General features: G+C 43.7%; 1 protein-coding gene across 8 annotated transcripts in view; it reads right to left on the bottom strand.

Moving 5' to 3' along the window:
- Positions 1–26,575, bottom strand: part of HERC2 (HECT and RLD domain containing E3 ubiquitin protein ligase 2) — a 212,756-nt gene that overhangs the window by 25,298 nt on the left and 160,883 nt on the right. For all 8 annotated transcript variants that reach the window (XM_054452280.2, XM_063653302.1, XM_063653300.1 and 5 more), the window contains 9 exons: positions 18,027–18,180; positions 9,827–9,934; positions 8,275–8,406; positions 7,677–7,835; positions 7,473–7,591; positions 6,439–6,564; positions 5,850–6,005; positions 5,343–5,458; positions 5,044–5,242 (listed from right to left, as the gene is read on the bottom strand). In XM_054452280.2, coding sequence (XP_054308255.2) covers positions 5,044–5,242; positions 5,343–5,458; positions 5,850–6,005; positions 6,439–6,564; positions 7,473–7,591; positions 7,677–7,835; positions 8,275–8,406; positions 9,827–9,934; positions 18,027–18,180 — 1,269 coding nt within the window. The remainder of the gene's footprint in view (positions 1–5,043; positions 5,243–5,342; positions 5,459–5,849; positions 6,006–6,438; positions 6,565–7,472; positions 7,592–7,676; positions 7,836–8,274; positions 8,407–9,826; positions 9,935–18,026; positions 18,181–26,575) is intronic.

Genomic DNA, 26,575 nt, shown 5'->3' with positions numbered 1-26,575 from the left:
CCCCAAAGCCAGCTTCTGGGTGCTGGGTGAGGCTCTGGGGTGCACAGGGTGCAGGGTAATGCAGCGTGCCTCCAAGGACTTCCTATAGAAAGTGGGGCTCCAAAGGGTTGCCCCTCAGTGCCTGTGAATAAGAAGAACACCACAGAAAGCTGCCCTTCTCAGCCTCAGCACTGACAGGGAGACAGAGGCTTGTCCCTGAGAATTCATAACTACAACAGGAGTTGGCAAATTATGGCCCATGGGCCAAACCAGGCCCATCATTTGTTTCTGTAAATGAAGTTTTATGGGAACACAGCCACACCCACTCATTTATAATATGTCCAGGGTTGCTTTTGTAGTTGCAACAGAGACCATATGGCCCAAAGCTGAAAATACTATTGTGCCCTTTACAGAAAGTGCTTACCAACCACACCCTAGAAAAAGGACAAAATAAAGATATTTTGAAACAAACAATCAGAATTAACCAAGGAAAGAATTTCACTAAAGTAAATCAAGAAAGATATGCTAAAGGAGAAGGAAATGATTTTATAAGATCTGAGACATAACAAATGATGGTAAGAAATGATAGTAAGCAAAGATGTGCAACATTTGGCTAACTCCAAAAAAAACACCATGGTCCATATAAAACCACCAAAACAACAATAATGTCTACAGCAGAGGGGAACAGGTTAGAACCCAAACACGGGGTAACAAGGGGTCACTGACTGGGAGGAGGGGAGAAATACTAATTAACTTTAGGTTTTTAAGTACCTATGTTAAAATAACCAGAGAAACAATGAAAAGAAGCAGAATTCTCCTGAGAATTGACACAGAGGGGCTACATTTCAAACTTTTTTATGAGGCTAGACCACTTCGACACCTGTGCTAGCAGTCTGCCTCTGACACGGTTCACAATGATCCCTGCTTCTAAATATGCATGCTCCTGTACACAGGCACACCCCATTTGACTGTGCCTTGCTTTACTGTACCTCGCAGATACTGTTTTTTATAAACCGAAGGTCTGTGTCAACCCTACACTGATCAAGTCTATCAGCGCCATTTTCCCAAAAGCATGTGCTGACTTACTGTCTCCATGTCACGTTTTGATAATTCTTGCAATATTTTAAACTTTTTCATTATTATTTTATCTGTTATGATGATCTGTGATCAGTAATGTTTGATGTTACTGTTGTACTTGTTTTGAGGCACCACAAACCACACCCATAGAAGATGGTGAACTTAAATGATAAATGTTGTGTATATTCTGATTGCTCTGCCAACTAGCGTTCTTCCTTCTCTCTCCCTCTCCTCAGACCTCCCTATTATGTCCCTGAGACATAACTTATTGAAATTAGGCCACTTAATAACGCTACGGTGACCTCTAAGAGTTCAAGTGAAAGGAAGAGTTGCATATTTCTCACTTTAAGTCAAAAGCTAGAAATGATTAAGATTAGTGAGGAAGGCACACTGAAAGCCAAAACAGGCTGAAAGCTAGGCCTCTTGCACCAGTTACCCAAGAAAAAGTTCTTGCGGCACAATTAAGTGCAACTCTAGTAAACACACAAATGATGAGAATGCAAAACAGTCTTATTGCTGATATAGAGAATGTTTGACTGGCATAGACAGAAGATCAAAACGGACACAATATTCCCTTAAGCCAAAGCTAATCCAGAGCTTGCTAACTCTCTTCAATTCCACGAAGGCTAACAGAGGTGAGAAGGCTGCCGAAGGAAAGTCTGAAGGTAGCAGAGATTGGTTCCTGAGGTTTAAGGAAAGACGCTGTCTTCATAACATAAAAGTGTGAGGGAAAGTAGCAAGTGCTGATGTAGAAGCTGCAGCAAGTTACCCAGAAGATCTAGCCAAGATCAGTGATGAAGGAGGTGGCTACGCTAAACAACAGGCTTTCAACGTAGATGGAACAACCTTCTATCAGAAGAAGACACCATCTAGGACTTTCATAGCTAGACAGAAGTCAATGTTTGCCTTCAAAGCTTCAAATCTTTTGTTAGGGGCTAACGCAGCTGGTGACTCTATTAGTTGAACTCGTTGAAGTCAATGCTCATTGACCATTCTGAAAATCTTAGGGCCCTTAAGAATTATGCTAACTCCACTCTGACTGTGCTCCAGAAATAGAACAAAACCTGGATGGAAGTCAGCACATTTGTTTACAGCATGCTTCACTGAATATTTTAAGCCCACTATTGAGGCCTACTGCTCAGACAAAAAGATTTCTTTCAAAACATTACTGCTCATTGACAATGTACCTGGTCACCCAAGAGCTCTGATGAACATGTACAAAGAGATTAAAGTTGTTTTCACGCCTGCTAACACATCATCTTTTCTGCAGCCACATGGATCAAGGAGTAATTTCAATTTTCAAATCTTGTTATTTAAGAAATACATTTCATAAGGCTATAGCTGCCATAGACAGTGATTCCTCTAACGGATGTGAACCAGCTAAATTGAAAACCTTCTGGAAAGCCATCACCATTATAAATGCCATTAAGTACATTTGTGATTCACAGGAGGAGGTGAAAATATCAACATTAACAGGGATTTGGAAGAAGTGGATTCCAACCCTCATGGATGACCTTGAGGGATTCAACACGAGTGGAAGAAGTAACCTCAGATACGGTGGAAACAGCAAGAGAACTAGAATTAGAAGTGGAGTCTAAAGATGTGACTTAATAGACTATAGTACTTTTATATCCACTGGGAAACCAAGAAATTTGTGTGACATGCTTTGTGAAGATACTTGCTTTATTGTGTTGATTTAGAACCAAGCCTGCATATCTCCAAGTATGCCTACAGCTCCCTCTCCCTGAGTGTGGGCTGGACTTAATGACCTGCTTCTGATGAGCAGAATAGGGCAAGAATGATGGAGTGTGGTCACTTCTGTGATTCAGTTACACAGGACCAGGGCTCTGTCTTCTCCACTCTCTCTTGCTGGTGCTCCCTCCTGTGCCTCCCTTGCTCTCGCTGACAGAGTCAGCTGCCACCCTGTGAGACGCTCTATGGACACGTGGCAAAGGGCTGAGTGAGGGGAGGCTCTGCCAACAGCTCATGAGGGACTGAGGCCTCAGCCCGTGAGGGACTGAATACTTGCTCGGACAGCCTCAAGACGACTGCAGCCTGCTGAGATTCTGAGCTGGAGAACGGAGCTATGCTGCCTCCAGAGTCCTGACCCAGAGAAACTATGAAATAATAAATGTGTGTGAGACAGAATATTACATGAGAGTATCTCACTCATGAATAGGATCTCCCAAAAATCTAAACAAAACTATCACAAACACAAGCCAGATACATATCCTGACCAAACTGGATTTATCCAAAGAATGCAAGTTTGTTTAATATAAGAAAACCAATTAATCCAACTGGCTATACTAATTCATTAGAAAACATTGGCCGGGCACAGTGGCTCATGCCTGTAATCCCAGCACTTTGAGAGGCCAAGGCGGTCGGATCACAAGGTCAGGAGTTCAAGACCAGTCTGGCCAATATTGTGAAACCCCGTCTCTACTAAAAAAAAAAAAAACACACACACACACAAAAATTAGCCAGGCGTGGTGGCAGGCGCCTGTTGTCCCAGCTACTTGGGAGGCTGAGGTAGAAGAATCGCTTGAACCCAGGAGGCAGAGGTTGTAGTGAGCCAAGACTGTGCCACTGCACTCCAGCCTGGGGGACAGAGTGAGACTCTGTCTCAAAAAAAAAAAAAAAAGAAGAAAACATCTATGAAAGAACATTTCAAAACACATAGAAAGAGTGTTGAACAAAAATCAGTGTCCACTGTTGACTAGAAACAGAAGGAAACATGCCTAATCTGATCAAGGGCTTCTACTCAAACCCCACTGGAAGCCTGGGAACGCTCCACCTGCACCCACTCCAGTCTTGATCAAGGCAGGAGCCTCCGCCCACTCCCACCCAGAATCACACCGCAACCCCAGCCTGCACCATGAGCTCCCATTCTCCCACACAAACGGGAAAAATAAAAGAGAGGTATGCTAGACAGAAAGGAACATAATTCATTTAGAGACTACGGCACTCTATAAAGAAGATACAAGAAATCTTCAGATATACTAGAATGGAGAGAGTCAAGTAGATCACCAAACATAAAGTCAATATATAAACATCCAATATTTCTATATATCAGTGGCAATCTTTTTTTTGGTGGGAAACGGAATCTCATTCTGTCGCCCAGGCTGGAGTGCAGTGGTGTGATCTCGGCTCACTGCAACCTCCATCTCCTGGGTTCGAGTGATTCTCCTGCCTCAGCCTCCTGAGTAGCTGGGATTACAGGCACGTGTCACTGAGCCTGGCTTATTTTTGTATTTTTCGTAGAGACAGGGTTTTCCTATGTTGGCCAGGCTGGTCTCGAACTCCTGACATCAGGTGATCCACCCACCTTAGGCTCCCAAATTGCTGGGATTACAGGCGTGAGCCACTGCACTGGGCCAGCAGCAATACATTTTTAAAAATATACTATTTACAATAGCAAACAAGAAATACATCTAACAAGTGATATGCAAACAAAAATTGTAATACTTTTGTATACATGACGTATTTTCAAAATAAAAATTAAAAAAAATTGGCCAGGCGTGGTGGCTCATGCCTGTAATCCCAGCACTTTGGAAGGCCGAGGTGGGCGGATCACCTGAGGTCAGGAGTTCGAGACCAGCCTGGTCAACATGGTGAAAACCTGTCTCTACTAAAAATACAAGTTAGCCAGGTGTGGTGGCAGGCGCCTATAATCCCAGCTACTCGGGAGGCTGAGGCAGGAGAATCACTTGAACCCAGGAGGTGGAGGTTGCAGTGAGCCGAGACCACGCCATTGCATTCCAGCCTGGGCAACAAGAGCAAAACTCTGTCTTAAACTTTTTTTTTTTTTAAATTTAAAGATTATACAAAAATATCTTAGAACTCTAGCTGCTTCCTGCATACCATAGTACTATTAATCCTGAGAAACGTTTTAGTACAGACCCTTGCATGTGCTAAGAACCACACAGCACCTTTAGCCACAATTGCCTCAGGCTCAGTGACCCTGTGACACAGAGAAAGCACCCTTACCTTCCCATCAGCCGTCACAGCAAAGAGGGTCTGTTCCCCTCCGATTAACTGCACGGGTCTGAGAGTTGCGAGGGCTTCACAGGGAGTGGGAACTTTGACTTTTGCACCTTCAATGCCCCCGAGCTGGCCCCTGTGATTATGTCCCCATCCATAAATTGTTCCACTGCCACCAGCAGAGAGAGTCCAGTCATCTGGTCGCCTACAACACACATCAAGTGAGCATTTGCCATGGGAAAGAACAATGCACACAGCCTCTCACGCTCATGATCAACATTACTGCTTGTTTCTAATATAATAACCTGTTCATCCACTGCACAAGTTGTTCATCTTGTTCTCTTTTAAAAATGTCATGGCTCTCATGCAGAACATCCATGTTTTCGCTGTCTGCCATTAATTCACGAATTTTCTTAGCCACCTGAACAAAATTATTATGATGTTACAAATCAAACACTCATCTCAAACAAAATAGATAAATACTAAGGAAAGACAGAAGGAATCCCTGCCTGAAAATATAAGAGAAGAGCAACATTGCAATGTTATGGTTCATGGGCAAAACCAATAATGACTGCATCAAGTCTAACATATTAAAAATGTCTAGACAGTATCATTCTATCTGTAGTTTACTAAAAATAAACTTTCACTGAAATTCACAGTGTCAGTTCACTCATTTTCACCTATGTGTTATTTTCTTTGATATTCCTTGGCAAGGGAAATTTTTCTGTGTCTCATAATATTGGCATCTTGTTACACTATAGCTAAATAACGTTTTTGCATCCCCAAAGTGATTCCAAAATATCATGCAATACCTCATCAAGAAACAGACGGGGCAACGGTGTTCTTTTGTCAAGGGCCACAGCAACGCGGGAGGCCATGCAATACCTCCGGAACCAGGCCCACTTGTGCGTCTCGGCACAGCAAGGCAGAACGTCCAGCTCCAGGTCACAAGCAAGAGCTACCAGTACCTGCAGGCACCAAAAATGACAAACTCAGGGACACTCAGAAATGCAGTGAACAGGCCAAGGTTTCTGTGGCTCCTTCTGCAGGACCTCCTATTCCAGGATGACTGCCATGGGCACAGCAAGGATACAGCCACCATCAGTGATGTGGCGATCCCTGACAGTTCCTAGCCACGTGCCACACAACTGCTACAACACTTGTTGCCTGCATCAGGTGACAAGAACACTTGTGCATCTCAAGGCATGCTAACAGTTACAGGCTTGTGGTTTAAGGGTTTAGATTACATGATCATTTCTTGAGATTTTTTCATATTTGACTTCAGCTATACCTACAGCTGCCCTCAGAGGCCTAAAACACATACACTGCACATGACAGCTCTCAGTGGCTCTTTCAGTCAAACAGCTCTATTGTCACTTTAAAAAATAAGTCAAACATTACCTTAAAGAATGGGCTGTGGAGCAGCTGTTTGCCACCCCTCACAATAGGATCTTCATATTCAAACTGCCTTTGCAAAGCTTCTGGAAGACCTTTCACCAAAGCAGCAAGAGCACTACCTGTAAAACTCTAAGAAACAACAGAACGGTATTCTATCGCGGGAATCCAGGTTGCGGGGGAGGCTGACCATTTGTTTCTACGGTCAAATGTTTTATTATGTTGGTACTAATTCTTCTTAAAAAAAAAAAAACAAAGCTTATCAAAATTCTCAAGTAGGAAAAAAGCTAAAAGAACATAAACACTAAAATAAAAAAGAGGAGTTTGAAGACTCATCTCAGAATGTTTGGTCTTGATTTCAGAACATCTGCTTCCAGAGAAATAGCCCCTCTCTGGCCCACAAATGCTGCCTATCTCCTCCCATGGGTAGGATCAAAAGGGACTACTTTAGTCAGCAAAATAAAGGGGAGGCCATCAGTTAGCCTCACTGTAAAGTCCAATCCACACAATCCTATGTTCACAGCTGTTGAGACAGATTTTCACAAAATCAAAGTCCAACTTGAACTCAGTATACACTGCGACATACGAAAAGTCTGGATGTGACAAAGGCCTCCTTATTTTTATTTATTTATTTTTTTTGAGATGGAGTCTCGCTCTGTCACCAGGCTGGAGTGCAGTGGCGTGATCTCAGCTCACTCCAACCTCCACCTCCCAGGTTCAAGTGATTCTCCTGCCTCAGCCTCCCGAGTAGCTGGGACTACAGGTGTCCACAGCCACGCCCATCTAATTTTTTGTATTTTTAGTGGAGTCAGGGTTTCACCATGTTAGCCAGGATGGTCTCAATCTCCTGACCTCATGATCCGCCCACCTCAGCCTCCCAAAATGCTGGGATTACAGGCCACTGCACCCGGTCCAAGGCCTCCTTATTCTTATGTGAAACTCCCCAACTCCTCTCAACGATTTAGAGGTTTAGACTACTAAAGCAACATTTTATTCCCCAAGGGTCACAAATCTAGAAATTGTACTAGAATGCTCCATACCAAAGCTCTTGTTTCTCCATCATTTTCTCCAAGCAGCCTATTTATGTTAATTGATTGCCCAAATTCAGTTGTAAGCAGCTTCCTCAATCTCTGAAGGGCCCACATTCTGTGACTGGCGGCTGAAATGAGCAGAGAGAAAGTATCAGAAGTCTGATGGTTTCTTCCAAGCAGGAAGACAGATGTAACTGTAATGGTGCCGTTTACCTAGGGCACTCAGCTGTGCACAAGCCGCCAGTGAGGCCGCAAGGCGAGGGACGATGCTTCTGTTAGAGGCAAGGTTGAGTCGGAAGTCTAACAGACACGTCACCAAGTCCATGGATGGACAGGAGAGGACGCAGCGGTCAGAGAGGAGTTCTTTAGGGCCTGTGAATGAACACTGTAAACATCCCCGGGTTTCACAAGCTAGGGACCACCCCATAAGAAGCCGCCAATGAACAAGGGTGGCTCCACCCAGCCCCACCCACCAGAAGGCAACGGTTGGTGTGCCCATGCATGCCACTGCGAGTCGGTGAGCCTCGCTCTTCACACTCACACTTCCACTGTCAACCAAAAGCCTAAGAACCACACCAGCAACAACTCCTTCCACACCAGGTGAGGGGGAGTGTGAGCCTGACAGTTGGACGGCTGGGACAGTTCTCTGTGTTCTGTTCCATGCTTCAGCGGGGCCTGTGGGAGCACTCACTCCAACACAGCAGAAGGCAGGCCGTCAGGCACTACGTGGACATGTGTACATGTCCATGTTGCTCCAGAAACAATCCACAGCCAGTCATCTAACCTTGATCGCCATAAGCCCCTCCCTTACCAGCAGCTGGCATGATGGGATAGACGGTGAAGCGCCAGCCCCAGCCATTCACAGACCCATCGCTGATGAACTTCCACTTTAACTCATCCCCTGGGATGCGCAGCTCGCTGGACCAGTCGGACCACTCTCGGCCTGGGGTTTTAAGGAAAGTGCACCCCAGGGTTAGCTTCACTCCATCACCCAATCAATACAAACCGCCTTAGACGCAAAGCAGAATGATTTCCATCATGTGTGAAGAGCAAGTTCCTCCAATCCAAGCTCTCCCAAGCTGAAGTGCACAGTGACACATCACTCTTGGGATTCACATTTTAATACACACCATCCTTCAGCAAACACGCATTCAGCCCCTGTACCAGGTACCCAGGAACTGAGGGCAGGCGGGCAGGCACTGCCCTGGCAGAAGCCACCACCCAGTGGGGAAATGACCCCACCAGCCATGATACAGTGAGTGCCCTCCGGGTCTCCAGCACACACCAGGCCAGGGGCCATTGGGACGTTTCCGGGAAAGCTCTGATACAACCAGGTGGCCAGGCAGCAGAAGGAAGAACCCTAGCTCTCCCAACAAAAGGCCCATGTGTGTGGTTCAGCACGGCGCAGAGGAGGCTGCCCTCGAGGGAGCAGAGGGCCTGGCTGCTGTGGACAGGAGCGGCAGTGTATTACAGCATCTTAGAAGGCCAAGACAACCCCGCCAGATTTCTGCTTCAGAAGGACCATCTGACAGCAGCTCAGGGATGGCCCATAAGGGCTTTCTGCTGGATGCAGAAAAACTCACATCCAACACCACCACTGAAAACTACACTGGCAGACATCTGTCAAAGCACCAGAAAAACCCACGCCCACTGGGACCATACCACTTCATGCAAAGCTTTACTTAACTAAGTAACGCTGTGTGAATAAAGTTTTCCTGGGACACAGCCACGCCCACTCACTGGCATCCTGCCTGCATGTTGTTATGACAGAGGCTGCATTACCTGGCCCTTTACAGGAAACACTCGAGATGAAGGATAAAGAGGTCTTAAAAGGCGCATACACACACCCCTGCACTGCCAGTTCTAAAATACTCAGTAAAAGAGCATTTCACAAGCTCCCACAGACATCCTCATATGCTCCCGCTGGCCTCGTGGAGCCCAGCAGCAGAGACAAGCCGGACATGTGGCTGCCTCCACCTACATACAGAAGTCACTCCACACATGGCCACGCCCTCACTGCAGCCAGTAAGAAACAAACCCTTGAAGAAGCTCTGTAGTATGCCAACCATGACCTCGCATGAGCCCTGTCACCTCACACGTCTCCAGCACCTTTTGCAACTGTCTGGTAAGGCAGGGCCCATCCAACAGGGATGTGGTGCACACATCACAGATAATTACTGTATTTAAAAGTATGGGAAAGAGGCAAGCAAACCTACTGTGTTTCACAGCTGAATAGCATATTGTCCCTTCCTTAAGACTTCAGTGAGAATACGGTAGCAGCATTCTGTCCTACAAATGTGAAGGGTTGTGTCTACGGAGACACAGGTGGGCAGATCATGGCCTGCTCAACCTCCTGTCCTTACCTGACCGCACGGAGACGATCCTGTTGACGCCGTCCATGATTGTGAGAGGGTCGTGGCGCCTCTCTGTGGAGCACTGCCGGTCAAATTCCACCCTGAGTCCTTCTGCACCTGGAGGACAGGCAAGCACAAAACATAGCAACCACTCCAGATCAGCACCCAAAGTAGAAACAGTGAAACTAAAACCACGTTTAACAGCTAACGAATAGCAGAAAGAAAGAACTGGCCTCAAAGACAAGCATCTCAGACTGACCACCCCTTTCCCCGGCTCGTCCCCACTGAAGATTATGTCTGTGCACTGGAAGGCCAGAAAACACTTCCACTTTGCCAATTTGTTTTGTGCGGTCACTCCCGGGCAGACTTTCCTACTGCAACCCCACTCCCCTGATCAAGCTTTACAGCGAACATCACACTGACCAGGGGCTGTGGGAATGCCCAGTGTGCAGCCAAGTCAGACGGCAGTTGTGGGTCACCTGGGAAGTGAGGGGCATTTGAGGTGAGGAGCACCTCAACTTCTGCCGTGTCCAGAGAACTGGAGAACCGCTTGGTGTGGAGAACCCGCACATCCGGTGTGAGAGGTGTGCGAGCAGAGAAGAGTTTTCCTTCAGGCTGGAAGATCTTTAAGGTCTAGCAGAGGATGGCACTGAGGGGCTGGGAAAGAGGCAGGGGAGGAAGGAGGGAAGAAGGAGGGACGTGGGGCAGGGGCTCAAGTCCTCTCTTACAGTTACAGGGTTGACAGGCTTGGACTGGTTTTAAGATACTATCTCTGGATGCTCTGTTGGGGGCTGATTCTGGGGGGCCACAGGAGGTGGGGAGTGGAAGCAGGAACACAGGGAGGCAGCTAGGATGTGATTGCTGGGATGATAAACCGGGTGAGACGCCACAGTGCTCTAGCCCAGAATGTCTAGAGTGAGAGAAAAATGGTTGAATTTGGAATATATTTTAAAAGCAGAGAAAACAGGATTTGCTGGTGGACTGGATATAAAGCGAGAGAGAAACAGAAGAGAAAAAGGGTCACAAGATTTTCGTCTAGGCAAAGGCTGACTAAAAATACCCTTTGTTCTTTAAATTTCTATCATGAAGTAATAGCTTAAAGTTTAAAAATGCTTTTCTGGGCCAGATGTAGTGGTACACGCCTGTAATCCCAGCACTTTGGGAGGCCGAGGCAGGCAGCTTGCTTGAGCTCAGGAGTTAAAGACAGGCCTGGACAACAGGCTATATATTTTATTATATATTATATATTTTAAAATATAAAATATAAAATATAAATATTTTATTAAAAAAATATTTTATAAAAATAATATTTTTATAAAAAAATTTTATAAAAATATATAAATATTTATATAAAATATAAATATAAAATATAAATATAAAATATTTATAATATTTAAAATTATATATTTTAAAATATAAAATTTTAAAAATTAGCTGGGCACGGCCTATAGTCCCAGTTACTCAGGAGGCTAAGGAAGGGCTCACTTGAGCCCAGAGTTTGGGGCTGTAGTGAGCCAAGATAGTGCCACTGTACTTCAACCTGGGCGACAAAGTGACAAAGCTTTTCTGAATCTAACCTCACCTAAAAGTTCAAGAAAAATGATTTCACAAAAACGTGAGCAAGATAAAAGTATAAGACCAAATACAATAAAAAGTTATTGTTAGAAAAAGGGAATAGGCTGGGTACAGTGGCTCACACCTGTAACGATCTCAACACTTTGGGAGGCCCAGCTGGGAGGATCGCTTGAGCCCAGGAGTTTGAGACAAGACTGGGCAACATAGAGAGACTCATCTCCACAAAAAATAAAAATAAGTTAGCCAAGTGTGGCAGCACAAGCCTGTAGTCCCAGCTTCTCGGGAGGCTGATGGGGAAGGATGGCTTGAGCCTGGGAGGTCGAGGCTGCAGTGACTCAGAATCACACCACTGCACTGCAGCCTGGGTGACAGAGCAAGACTCTGTCTCCAAAAAAAAAAAAAAAAAAAGAAAAGTGAGAATAAGGAACAAAATAACATCCCTATAGGCAATAAAAGCAGGCCAGAAAGATACACCCACAAAACACATCAACCCTGAACATTTCAAAACAAATTGAGTGAAATTAGAAAAATGATACAAGACATGAAAGAACCACATAAATCAGACTTATGAAAACCAAAAACTTTTATAAAGCTGAAGACAAAATTACAATGAAAACAAAACTACATTCCAATGGAGACTAAAACAGAGTGTAAAATCAAATAAACACAGCAGATGCTACCTTAAGACAAATAGGAAAAAAGGAGGAAATTTTAAAAAAAGAAACAGAGGTAAAAAGTACTTGAAAGAGAAAGTAACCAACATTAACTCTAAAAGGCATGAACTATGCAATGCATGGAGAGTTACCAAGTGTCCCTAGAAAAGACTGCTAAGCAAGGCTACAGAACAAACACTGCAGACTGCAATTCAAGAGAACGTCCTGCCAAACAGACTTGGGATGACAGACTAAAGGAGCACCCCTTACCTGAGAACATCACCGAGAATGGCCGCATGAACGTACATTCTGGTGGAATCACCAAAAAAACACACGCGGCTGCTAACCGAGAACGGCCACACGAACGCACATTCTAGTAAAACTATCGAAGAAACACATGCGGCTTCTAACCAAGAACATCACCGAGAACGGCCGCATGAAAGCACATTCTAGTAAAACTACCGAAGAAACACACGCGGCTTCTAACCGAGAGCATCACCGAGAATGTCCACATGAACTACATTCTAGTAAAACTACCGATAAAACACACACAACTTCTAACCGAGAACATCACTGAGAACGGCCACACAAACGTATATTCTAGTAAAATTACTGAAAAAACACACGTGACTCCTAACTGAGAACATCACTGAGAACAGCCACACCAACATACATTCTAGTAAAATTAACAAAAAAACACACACGGCTCCTAACCGAGAACATCACTGAGAACGGCCGCACAAACGTACATTCTAGTAAAATTACCGAAAAAACAAACGAGACTCCTAACCAAGAACAGCCACACAAACGTATAATCTAGTAATATTACCGAAAAAACACATGCGACTTCTAACGGAGAACATCACCTAGAACGGTCACATGAACGCACATTCTAGTAAAATTACACATGACTTCTAACCGAGAACATCACCAAGAACGGCCACATGAATGCACATTCTAGTAAAATCACCAAAAAACGCACACAGCTTCTAACCAAGAACATCACTGAGAATGACCACACGAATGCACACGTGGCTTCTAACCGAGAGCATCACCGAGAACAGCTGCACAAACGTACATTCTAGTAAAATCACCGAAAAACACATGCAGCTTCTAACCGAGAACGGCCACATGAACGCACATTCTAGTAAAATCACCGAAGAAACACATGCGGCTTCTAACCGAGAGCATCACCAAGAATGGCCACATGAACGTACATTCTAGAAAAACTACCGAAAAAACACACACGACTTCTAACTGAGAACATCACCAAGAACGGGCCACACAAACACATATTCTGGTAAAATTACCGAAAAAACATATGTGACTCCTGAGAACGGCCACATGAACGTACATTCTAGTAAAACCAATGACAAAACATGCACGGCTCCTAACCGAGAATATCACCGAGAACGGCCGCACAAACGTACATTCTAGTAAAATTACCAAAAAAACAAACGAGACTCCTAACTGAGAACAGCCACACAAATGTATAATCTAGTAATATTACCGAAAAAACACACGCGACTTCTAACCGAGAACATCACCGAGAACGGCCACACCAACGTATATTCTAGTAAAATTACACGTGACTTCTGAGAACATCACCGAGAACAGTCACATAAACGCACATTCTAGTAAAATTATACTTGACTTCTAACCGAGAACATCACCAAGAACGGCTACATGAACGCACATTCTAGTAAAATCACCAAAAAAACACACATGGCTTCTAACCAAGAACATCACCGAGAATGGCCACACGAATGCACATTCTAGTAAATGCACATTCTAGTAAAATCACCGAAGAAACCGAGAACGGCCGCACGAACACACATTCTAGTAAACTACCGAAGAAACACACGTGGCTTCTAACCGAGAGCATCACCGAGAACAGCCACACAAACGTACATTCTAGTAAAATCACTGAAAAACGCATGCAGCTTCTAACCAAGAACATCACCGAGAACGGCCACATGAACGCACATTCTAGTAAAATCACCGAAGAAACACGCAGCTTCTAACCGAGAATGGCCACATGAACGCACATTCTAGTAAAACTACCGAAAAATCACACGCGGCTTCTAACCGAGAGCATCACCAAGAACGGCCACATGAATGTACATTCTAGAAAAACTACCGAAAAAACACACACGACTTCTAACTGAGAACATCACCAAGAACGGGCCTCACAAACACATATTCTAGTAAAATTACCGAAAAAACACACATGACTCCTAACCGAGAATGGCCACACGAACATACGTTCTAGTAAAACCAACGACAAAACATGCGCAGCTCCTAACCAAGAATATCACCGAGAACGGCCACACGAACGTAAATTCTAGTAAAACCACTGAAAAAACACACATGGCTCCTAACCGAGAGCATCATGGAGAACGGCCACACGAACGCACATTCTAGTAAAACTACCGAAAAAACACATGCGACTTCTAACTGAGAACATCACCAAGAACAGCCACAGGAACGCACATTCTAGTAAAATTACACGTGATTTCTAACCGAGAACATCAAGAACGGCCATACAAACGCACATTCTAGTAAAATTACCAAAAAAACACATGCGGCTCCTAACCAAGAACATCACCGAGAACGGCCACATGAACGCACATTCTAGTAAAATTACCAAAAAAACACACGCGACTTCTAACCGAGAACATCACCGAGAATGGCCACACGACTGCACATTCTAGAAAAATTACCGAAAAATACACGCAGCTCCTAACTGAAAACATCACCGAAAACGGCCACACAAACGCATGTTCTAGTAAAATTACCGAAAAAACACACACGGCTCCTAAGAACATCACCGAGAACCGCCACACCAACATACATTCTAGTAAAATTACCAAAAAAACACACACGGCTCCTAACCGAGAACATCACCGAGAACGGCCACATGAATGTACATTCTAGTAAAATTACCGAAAAAATACACGCAACTAACTGAGAACATCACTTAGAACGGCCACATGAATGCACGTTCCAGTAAAATTACCGAAAAAACACACGCGACTTCCAACCGAGAACGGCCACATCAATGTATATTCTAGTAAAACCACCGAAAAAACACACGTGACTTCTAACCAAGAACATCGACGAGAACAGCCACACGAACGCACATTCTAGTAAAATTACCAAAAAAACACATGCGACTTCTAACCAAGAACATCACCAAGAACAGCCACAAGAACGCACATTCTAGTAAAATTACCGAAAAACACACATGGCTCCTGACCGAGAACATCACCAAGAACGGCCACACAAACACACATTCTAGTAAAATTACCAAAAAAACACACGTGACTTCTAACCAAGAACATCACCTAGAATGGCCACACAAACGCACATTCTAGTAAAATTACCGAAAAACACACACGGCTCCTAACTGAGAACATCACCGAGAATAGCCGCACGAATGCACATTCTAGTGAAATCACCAAAAAAAACGTACGCGGCTGCTAACCGAGAACATCACTGAGAATGGCCACATGAACGTACATTCCAGTAAAATTACCGAAGAAACACATGTGGCTTCTAACCGAGAATATCACTGAGAACGGCCACACAAATGTATATTCTAGTAAAATTACTGAAAAAACACACGGCTTCTAACCGAGAACATCACCAAGAACAGCCAAATGAACCCACATTCTAGTAAAATGACCAAAAAACACACATGGCTTAACAGAGAACATCACCGACAACGGCCACACGAACGTACATTCTAGTGAAATTACCGAAAAAACACACGCAGCTTCTAACCAAGAACATCATCAAGAACGGCCACATGAACGTATATTCTAGTGAAATCATTGAAGAAACACATGCAGCTTCTAACCAAGAACATCACCGAGAACGGCCACACGAATGTACATTCTAGTGAAATTACCGAAAAAACACACACGGCTCCTAACCGAGAACATCACCAACAACGGCCACACAGACATACATTCTAGTGAAATTACCAAAAAAACACACGTGGCTTCTAACCAAGAACATCACTGAGAATGGCCACACAAACGTATATTCTAGTAAAATTACTGAAAAAACACACATGACTTCTAAGGGGAAAAGATGTTATCATTATCACACTTTCACAGAAGAAAAAGACATGATCCAGGGCTTAAATATCCGGAAAAACTACCTTTCAAATTCGAAGGACAAAAACTCTTCATGGACAAGTCTGATCTCAGGGACTAATGAGGAATTCACTAGAGTGCACTTCAGACCCCACGAGGACCAGTCAGTAAAACTAAGACTCGAAGATTGAAAGAAAGTACAGTATGCAACAGCTATTATGCTCTTGTAGATGCAGTATAATTATTTTAATAAATTTGAGAAAATTAGGGCATATTCTAAGATTTTTACGAATTTCAGTAATTATACTGATGTTGGCAGTATTGAAATTATATCCTAAGTCTGTCGTGTATGCAATGTGGTTACGTAAAGCAAATGAAAAATCATGAGATATTTTATCAAACACTCTTGGAACCAGGATTTGATATGGAAGAAAGGAGAGGCAGATGTAACAGAAGTAGTACAGACCTCATACTTTTGAATTTGAGTAGAAGGAATCAGCATATTAGCCAGGCGAGGTGGCATGCGTCTGTACTCCTAGCAACTCAGGAGGCTGAGGCAGGAGGATCACTTGAGCCCAGGAATTATAGCTACGGTGAGCTATAATTGCACTACTGCACTCCAGCCTGGGTGACAGAGCAAGATCCTATCTCTAAACAAATAAATACATAAATAAAATATTTAAAAAAATAAAAGTAAAAAATTTTTAAATATCAGTATGAACTCAAAAGAATCCAGGGCAGACCCCAGGTGAACACTGGCAACCCACAAAAAACCGAGGACACCTTGTGTAGACTGCCTGGACGCTACTGAAGACCACCTGAATCACTTCGGGAGCTACACTGAAGAGGCTGCCACTGTCTAGAAACAGGATAATCTCAGCTTCAACAAAGATAATTACAATAGAGTAAAACACTCACATATGTTCCAATCCATGAGTTCATAATAATATTTAAAAAAAACAGGTCACCTTCAAGAAATAATAGGAAACCAATCCATTCTCTAGTAAACAGAAGAAAGAATCAAGCTTTTATCTTGTCTTTCTCAGGCAAACAGCACCTTGGGCAACTAACTACAGGATGAAGGGAAATGTCTCTTTACAAGAAAGTATTCCAGCTAACAAATAAGCAAGAAATGATTCCACTAGAATAGCACCATTTGTAGCCCCTCGTGGGCCAATAGCCTAGGGTGCTAATAAGCCTCAGGGACTGCTGATGTCACAAAGGAAAGACAGGCAGGCAGGAGGTGCCTGCTGAGGCTGAGTCACAACCACTAAGGAGCTGGCGAAAGGGCCGGAACTTATGGGCCTCCGAATCGGGCAGCACCTTGCAGAAGGATGAGCCTGAGGAACACACTGAACAGCAGCACCCGTGTCCAGTCAGCAGATCCAGGCTGCAGTGAAGCCTGCCGGATCAAAGGCTGGGGCCTCAACAATTTTCTTCTTAATAATTTTTGTTGAGTTGTTAAAAACAAAAGAAAGAGATACACATGGGTAACAGAAGCTGTCCAGAAATGCAAGTCAGTAATGGATCAACATCAGGACAGCATCACTCAGAGGAACATCAGGGGACACGCTGAGGGCTTCCAGACTTTGCCACAGGTTAGGTCTAGACCTGGGTCATGATGGCCACAGGTTAGGTCTAGACCAGGGTATCTGTCTGATTATCATGAAGCTAAACATTTACTTTGTGTGACTTTCTGTGTCATGATTTATTGTGCAAAAGAAGTTTGTTGGAAAAGGGGAGAAAAGTGATTCTAAAGCAATTCTGTAACTTCTTTTTATAAAACGGAGATGGTTGTTTCTACTGAAGCAATTACAGAATCACATTGTTCTGAAGGTGGGAAAGACTGCAGCTCCTCCCCGGGGCCGGCCCCCGTACCTGGTATCTTCACTGTGCCACTGGTGGAGGTGTCGTCGGTGTAAGGGTGGCTACTCTCCACCACCACAGGCTGAGAAGAGAGGCGGCCGCTCTGAGAGTCTGTGGCCACATCCTCCAACTCGGTGACACAGAGCTCCAACAGCATATCTGCCACCTGGGGAGGAAGCAAGGACATGAATGAGGAGGCCGACAGCTCCACACCTGGTCACCTGCATGCCATCTCTGCCCGTCCTGCTCTGGAGCTCCATCCACAAGGACAGCATGGCAGAGTGGAGGGTTTGGAGTTTGAGAAATTGAGTTCAAATCAGGGCTTGGCTTCCTTGCACATAAAACAGAGACAGCACAGAGCCTGTAAGATGCTGTGAAGCTTAGAGATGATCTGTATTAAAAAGTCACTGGGGCCAGGCATGGTGGCTCACGCCTGTAATCCCAGCACTTTGGAAGGCCGAGGCAGGCGGATCACCTGAGGTCGGGAGTTCAAGATCAGCCTTACCAACATGGAGAAACCCCATCTCTACTAAAAATAAAAACTTAGTCGGGCCTGGTGGTGTATGCCTGTAATCCTAGCTACTCAGGAGGCTGAGGCAGGAGAATCGCTTGAACCTGGGAGGCAGAGGTTGCGGTGAGCTGAGATCACACCATTGCACTCCAGCCTGGGTGACCCGAGCGAGACTGCGTCTCAAAAAAAAAAGTCATTGGGTGGAGCGCAGTGGCTCACACCTGTAATACAAGCACTTTGGGAGGCGGAGGCAGGCAGATCACTGGAGGTCAGGAGTTCAAGACCAGCCTGGCCAGTATGGAGAAACCCCATCTCTACTAAAAATACAAACGATTAGCTGAGCGTGGTGGCTCGTGCCTGTAGTCCCACCTACCCAGGCGGCTGAGGCAGGAGAATCGCTTCAACTCAGGAGGTGAAGGTTGCAGTGAGCTGAGATCACGCCACTGCGCTCCAGCCTGAGCGACAGAGAGAGACTGTCTCAAAAAAACAAAAAGAAAAAAAAGTAGTTGGAAAGCTCCCAACACACACAACACTTAATATGTGCCAGCTGATAAAATGAAACACCGTGGTGACAATAGCTTCATTTTACACCAAGACAAGATTACTTCCTAGTGAGGAAAGTTGGCCTTGGAAACAAAAATGTCAAGGGAAGGAGCACCCAGTAGGTGAAAATGACCACAATCCTAGGAGGCAACGGAGCCTGGTAGGAGGGTCGGGAATCAGGAACCATCAAGCCGCCCAGGCCTGACAGAGACAGGGAGTCTGTGACAGGAGGGACCACCGACCCCAACACAGCTACCCCTCCTGACCCAGTACACTAGGGGTCAGACCCATACCACATTCTCAACAATCCACAGTGTTCTTATTTTATTTTAAAAATTATTGATGATTCACATCTTTTACGAGTAAGGTTAAGAGTGGTGATTATAAACTGTTATTTTTAAAAATACATGAGAGAATACGTCATAATAGCAATAATCTATTAACCCCAACATTTTTAATCCAGAAAAAATAAAACTCTTCTAATGCCCATTCTATACTTTTTAGAAATAGATTATTCTTTTTTCTATTATTCCTCATATTTAGGTAAGAAATAGCTTTGGCTTAGTAAATATATTATTATATATTAATAATAAACTAATATCATTGTCATATAGGCATGATTTTAAATCTAAATTTGTCTCTCTTTTTGAGTCCCAAATATCAGGTCAGGGCAGGACACAGAAATAGCCACCTTGCCAACCTGGCAAGGGCAGTTTGAAAATGGCCGTATCCTTATTCCTGTCTCTCCTGGAACCTGGCTGAGTTACTGAAAGCAGATGTTGGCATCATCAAGTGCCCATGTGCAGAGTTGATCAGGGGCTCTGGCCATCAGAAGGCTGCTCTGCCAAGTGCATCATCTGCAGAAGGGTCATGATGGAGCTGGGGCTCAGACACTCAGGGTTCCAACCCATCTCTTCCACCTACCAGCAAAGTGAGTGTCCTCAAGCCAGTAATAACCTCTTGGCCTCAGTTTCCTCATCCATATATAAAGGTAACCCCTACCCTCTCTACTGAGAATGCGAGGATGTGCATGGCAAATGCTCAGCATTATTATTTTATATATATATATTTTTATTATACTTTAAGTTCTAGGGTACATGTGCACAACGTGCAGGTTTGTTACATATGTATACATGTGCCACAATGGTGTACTGCACCCATTAACTCATCATTTACATTAGGTATATCTCCTAATGCTATCCCTCCCCCCTCCCCCCACCCCACAACTGGCCCCGGTGTGTGATGTTCCCCTTCCTGTGTCCAAGCATTCTCATTGTTCAATTCCCACCTATGAGTGAGAACAAGCAGTGTTTGGTTTTCTGTCCTTGTGATAGTTTGCTGAGAATGATGGTTTCTAGTTCATCCATGCCCCTAACAAAGGACATGAACTCATTCCTTTTTTATGGCTGCATAGTATTCCATGGTATATATGTGCCACATTTTCTTAATCTAGTCTACCATTGTTGGACATTTGGGTTAGTTCCAAGTCTTTGTTATTGTGAACAGTGCCGCAATAAACATATGTGTGCATGTGTCTTTATGGCAGCATGATTTATAATCCTTTGGGTATATACCCAGTAATGGAATGGCTGGGTCAAATGGTATTTCTAGTTCTAGATCCCTGAGGAATCGCCACACTGTGTTCCACAATGGTTGAACTAGTTTACACTCCCACCAACAGTGTAAAAGTGTTCCTATTTCCCACATCCTCTCCAGCACCTGTTGTTTCTTGACTTTTTAATGATCGATATTCTAACTGGTGTGAGATGGTATCTTATTGTGGTTTTGATTTGCATTTTTCTGATGGCCAGTGATGACGAGCATTTTTTCACGTGTCTGGTGGCTGCAGAAATGTCTTCTTTTGAGAAGTGTCTCTTCATATCTTTTACCCACCTGTTGATGGGGTTGTTTCTTTCTTGTAAATTTGTTTGAGTTCTTTGTGGATTCTGGATATTAGCCCTTTGTCAGATGAGTAGATTGCAAAAATTTTCTCCCATTCTGTAGGTTGCCTGTTCACTCTGACGGTAGTTTCTTTTGCTGTGCAGAAGCTCTTTAGTTTAACTGGATCCCACTTGTCAATTTTGGCTTTTGTTGCCATTGCTTTTGGTGTTTTAGACATGAAGTCCTTGCCCATACCTATGTCCTGAATGGTATTGCCTAGGTTTTCTTCTAGGGTTTTTATGGTTTTAGGTCTAACATTTAAGTCTTTAATTCATCTTGAATTAATTTTTGTATAAGGTGTAAGGAAGGGATCCAGTTTCAGCTTTCTACATATGGCTAGCCAGTTTTCCCAGCACCATTTGTTGAATAGGGAATCCTTTCCCCATTTCTTGTTTTTGTCAGGTTTGTTGAAGATCAGATGGTTGTAGATGTGTGGTATTATTTCTGAGGGCTCTGTTCTGTTCCATTGGTCTATATCTCTGTTTTGGTACCAGTACCATGCTGTTTTGGTTACTGTAGCCTTGTAGTATAGTTTGAAGTCAGGTAGTGTGATGCCTCCAGCTTTGTTCTTTTGGCTTAGGATTGACTTGGCAATGCGGGCTCTTTTTTGGTTCCAAATGAACTTTAAAGTAGTTTTTTCCAATTCTGTGAAGAAAGTCATTGATAGCTTGATGGGGATGGCATTGAATCTATAAATCACCTTGAGCATTATGGCCATTTTCACAATATTGATTCTTCCTACCCATGAGCATGGAATGTTCTTCCATTTGTTCGTATCCTCTTTTATTTCGTTGAGCAGTGGTTTGTAGTTCTCCTTGAAGAGGTCCTTCACATCCCTTGTAAGTTGGATTCCTAGGTATTTTATTTTCTTTGAAGCAACTATGAATGGGATTTCACTCATGATTTGGCTGTTTGTCTGTTACTGGTGTACAAGAATGCTTGTGATTTTTGCACATTGATTTTGTATCCTGAGACTTTGCTGAAGTTGCTTATCAGCTTAAGGAGATTTTGGGCTGAGACAATGGGGTTTTCTAGATATACAATCATGTCATCTGCAAACAGGGTCAATTTGACTTCCTCTTTTCCTAATTGAATACCCTTTATTTCTTTCTCCTGCCTGATTGCCCTGGCCAGAACTTCCAATACTATGTTGAATAGGAGTGGTGAGAGAGGACATCCCTGTCTTTTGCCTGTTCTCAAAGGGAATGCTTCCAGTTTTTGCCCATTCAGTATGACATTGGCTGTGGGTTTGTCATAAATAGCTCATTATTTTGAGATACATCCCAACAATGCTGAATTTGTTGAGAGTTTTTAGCATGAAGGGCTGTTGAATTTTGTCAAATGCCTTTTCTGCATCTATTGAGATAATCATGTAGTTTTTGTCTTTGGTTCTGTTTATATGCTGGATTACGTTTATTGATTTGCATATGTTAAACCAGCCTTGCATCCCAGGGATGAAGCCCACTTGATCATGGTGGATAAGCTTTTTGATGTGCTGCTGGATTCCGTTTGCCAGTATTTTATTGAGGATTTTTGCATTGATGTTTATCAGGGATATTGGTGTAAAATTCTTTTTGTTGTGTCTCTGTCAGGCTTTGGTATCAGGATGGTGCTGGCTTCATAAAATGAGTTAGGGAGGATTCCCTCTTTTTCTATTGATTGGAATCGTTTCAAAAGGAATGGTACCAGCTCCTCTTTGTACCTCTCGTAGAATTCAGCTGTGATTCCATCTCGTCCTGGACTTTTTTTGGTTGGTAAGCTATTAATTATTGCCTCAATTTCAGAGCCTGTTACTGGTCTATTCAGAGATTCAACTTCTTCCCGGTTTAGTCTTGGGAGGGTGTATGTGTCCAGGAATTTATCCATTTCTTCTAGATTTTCTAGTTTATTTGCATAGAGGTGTTTATAGTATTCTCTGATGGTAGTTTGTATTTCTATGGAATCAGTGGTGATATCCTCTTTATCATTTTTTATTGCATCTACTTGATTCTTCTCTCTTATTAGTCTTGCTAGCAGTCTATCAATTTTGTTGATCTTTTCAAAAAACCAGCTCCTGGATTCATTGATTTTTTGAAGGGTTTTTGTGTCTCTATCTCCTTTAGTTCTGCTCTGATCTTAGTTATTTTTTGCCTTCTGCTAGCTTTTGAATGTGTTTGCTCTTGCTTCTCTAGTTCTTTTAATTGTGATGTTAGGGTGTCAATTTTAGATCTTTCCTGCTTTCTCTTGTGGGCATTTAGTGCTATAAATTTCCCTCTACACACTGCTTTAAATGTGTCCCAGAGATTCTGGTGTATTGTGTCTTTGTTCTCGTTGGTTTCAAAGAACATCTTTATTTCTGCCTTCATTTCGTTATGTACCCAGTAGTCACTCAGGAGCAGGTTGTTCAGTTTCCAGGTAGTTGAGCGTTTTTGAGTGAGTTTCTTAATCCTGAGTTCTAGTTTGATGGCACTATGGTCTGAGAGACAGTTTGTTATAATTTCTGTCCTTTTACATTTGCTGAGGAGTGCTTTACTTCCAACTATGTGGTCAATTTTGGAGTAAGTGTGATGTGGTGCTGAGAAGACTGTATATTCTATTGATTTGGGGTGGAGAGTTCTGTAGATGTCTATTAGGTCTGCTTGGTGAAGAGCTGAGTTCAATTCCTGGATATCCTTGTTAATTTTCTGTCTCGTGGATCTGTCTAATGTTGACAGTGGAGTGTTAAAGTCTCCCATTATTATTGTGTGGGAGTCTAAGTCTCTTTGTAGGTCTCTAAGGACTTGCTTTATGAATCTGGGTGCTCCTGTACTGGGTGCATATATATTTAGGACAGTTAGTTCTTCTTGTTGAATTGATCACTTTACCATTATGTAATGGCCTTCTTTGTCTCTTTTGATCTTTGCTGGTTTAAAGTCCATTTTATCAGAGACTAGGATTACAACCCCTGCCTTTTTTTGTTTTCCATTTGCTTGGTAGATCTTCCTCCATCCTTTATTTTGAGCCTATCTGTGTCTCTGCACATGAGATGGGTTTCCTGAATACAGCACACTGATGGGTCTTGACTCTTTATCCAATTTGCCAGTCTGTGTCTTTTAATTGGAGCATTTAGCCCATTTACATTTAAGGTTAATATTATTATGTGTGAATCTGATACTGTCATTATGATGTTAGCTGGTTATTTTGTTCGTTAGTTGATGCAGTTTCTTCCTAGCATCGATGGTCTTTACAATTTGGCATGTTTTTGCAGTGGCTGGTACTTGTTGTTCCTTTCCATGTTTAGTGCTTCCTTCAGGAGCTCTTTTAGGGCAGGCCTGGTGGTGACAAAATCTCTCAGCACTTGCTTGTCTGTAAAGGATTTTATTTCTCCTTCACTTATGAAGCTTAGTTTGGCTGGATATGAAATTCTGGGTTGAAAATTCTTTTCTTTAAGAATGTTGAATACTGGCCCCCACTCTCTTCTGGCTTGTAGAGTTTCTGCCCAGAGATTCGCTGTTAGTCTGATGGGGTTCCCTTTGTGGGTAACCCGACCTTTCTCTCTGGCTGCCCTTAACATTTTTTCCTTCAACTTTGGTGAATCTGACAATTATGTGTCTTGGAGTTGCTGTTCTCGAGGAGTATCTTTGTGGCATTCTCTGTATTTCCTGAATTTGAATGTTGGCCTGCCTTGCTGGGTTGGGGAAGTTCTCCTGGATAGTATCCTGCAGAGTGTTTTCCAACTTGGTTCCATTCTCCCCGTCACTTTCAGGTGCACCAATCAGACATAGATTTGGTCTTTTCACATAGTTCCATATTTCTTGGAGGCTTTGTTCATTTCTTTTTCTTTTTTCTCTAAACTTCTCGCTTCATTTCATTCATTTGATCTTTAATCACTGATACCCTTTCTTCCAGGTGATAGAATCGGCTACTGAAGCTTGTGCATTTGTCACATAGTTCTCATGCCATGGTTTTCAGCTCCATCAGCTCCTTTAAGGACTTCTCTGCATTGGTTATTCTAGTTAGCCATTCGTCTAATCTTTTTTCAAGGTTTTTAATTTCTTTGCAATGGGTTTGCACTTCCTCCTTTAGCTCGGAGAAGTTTGATCATCTGAAGCCTTCTTCTCTCAGCTCATCAAAGTCATTCTCCGTCCAGCTTTGTTCCGTTGCTGGTGAGGAGCTGCGTTCCTTTGGAGGAGGAGAGGCACTCTGATTTTTAGAATTTTCAGTTTTTCTGCTCTGTTTTTTTCTCCATCTTTGTGGTTTTTATCTACCTTTGGTCTTTGATGATGGTGACATACTGATGGGGTTTTGGTGTGGATATCCTTTCTGTTTGTTAGTTTTCCTTCTAACAGTCAGGATCTTCAGCTGCAGGTCTGTTGGAGTTTGCTGGAGGTCCACTCCAGACTCTGTTTGCCTGGGTATCAGCAGCAGAGGCTGCAGAACAGCGAATATTGCTGAACAGCAAATGTTGCTGTCTGATCGTTCCTCTGGAAGTTTTGCCTCAGAGGGGTACCCGGCCGTGTGAGGTGTCAGTCTGCCTCTACTGGGGGGTGCCTCCCAGTTAGGCTACTCGGGGGTCAGGGACCCACTTGAGGAGGCAGTCTGTCCATTCTCAGATCTCAAACTCCGTTCTGGGACAACCACTACTCTCTTCAAAGCTGTCAGACAGGGACATTTAAGTCTGCAGAGGCTTCTGCTGCCTTGTGTTTGACTACGCCCTGCCCCCAGAGGTGGAGTCTATAGAGGCAGGCAGGCCTCCTTGAGCTGAGGTGGGCTCCACCCAGTTCGAGCTTCCGGGCCGCTTTGTTTACCTACTCAAGCCTGGGCAATGGTGGGCGCCCCTCCCCCAGCCTCACTGCTGCCTTGCAGTTCGATCTCAGACTGCAGTGCTAGCAATGAGCGAGGCTCCATGGGCGTGGGACCCTCCGAGCCAAGCGCGAGATATAATCTCCTGGTGTGCCATTTGCTAAGACCGTTGGAAAAGCACAGTATTAGGGTGGGAGTGACCCAATTTTCCAGATGCCTTCTGTCACAGCTTTGCTTGGCTAGGAAAGGCAATTCCCTGACCCCTTGCGCTTCCCAGGTGAGGCGATGCCTCGCCCTGCTTCGGCTCATGCTCAGTGCACTGCACCCACTGTCCTGCATCCACTGTCTGACAAGCCCCAGTGAGATGAACCCGGCATCTCAGTTGGAAATGCAGAAATCACCCGTCTTCTGCATCGCTCACGCTGGAAGCTGTAGACTAGAGCTGTTCCTATTCAGCCATCTTGGCACCGCCCCCCGCTCAGCATTATTTTAAATTTTGAAGTTCTCATTCATACCCTTCCCTCTCACAAATGCAATAAACTTATGAAAAATAATAATAGTGCTTATGGTAATTCACCTCGATTTCATCTCTTAGAATTATGCCAAGTAACCTGTCTCAAAAAACTAGAAAAAAGGAAACCTACAGCTTTTTAGTTCTTCATGAATAGCAGATGAAGAAATAACAAGCCCCTAAAATATCCACCAAACTCTGCTGTGCTTTCAAGACTGCTCAACTCTACTTAAATACTTTATCGTTTTGGTGATCATGTAAGTTACTAAAATTTCTGACTATCAGAGCTTTAAC

This window comes from Pongo pygmaeus, chromosome 16 (assembly GCF_028885625.2).
Source record: "Pongo pygmaeus isolate AG05252 chromosome 16, NHGRI_mPonPyg2-v2.0_pri, whole genome shotgun sequence".
NCBI lineage: Eukaryota > Metazoa > Chordata > Mammalia > Primates > Hominidae > Pongo > Pongo pygmaeus.
Note: the sequence above shows the minus strand (reverse complement) of the source record. Positions and strands in the feature narration are given on the sequence as shown.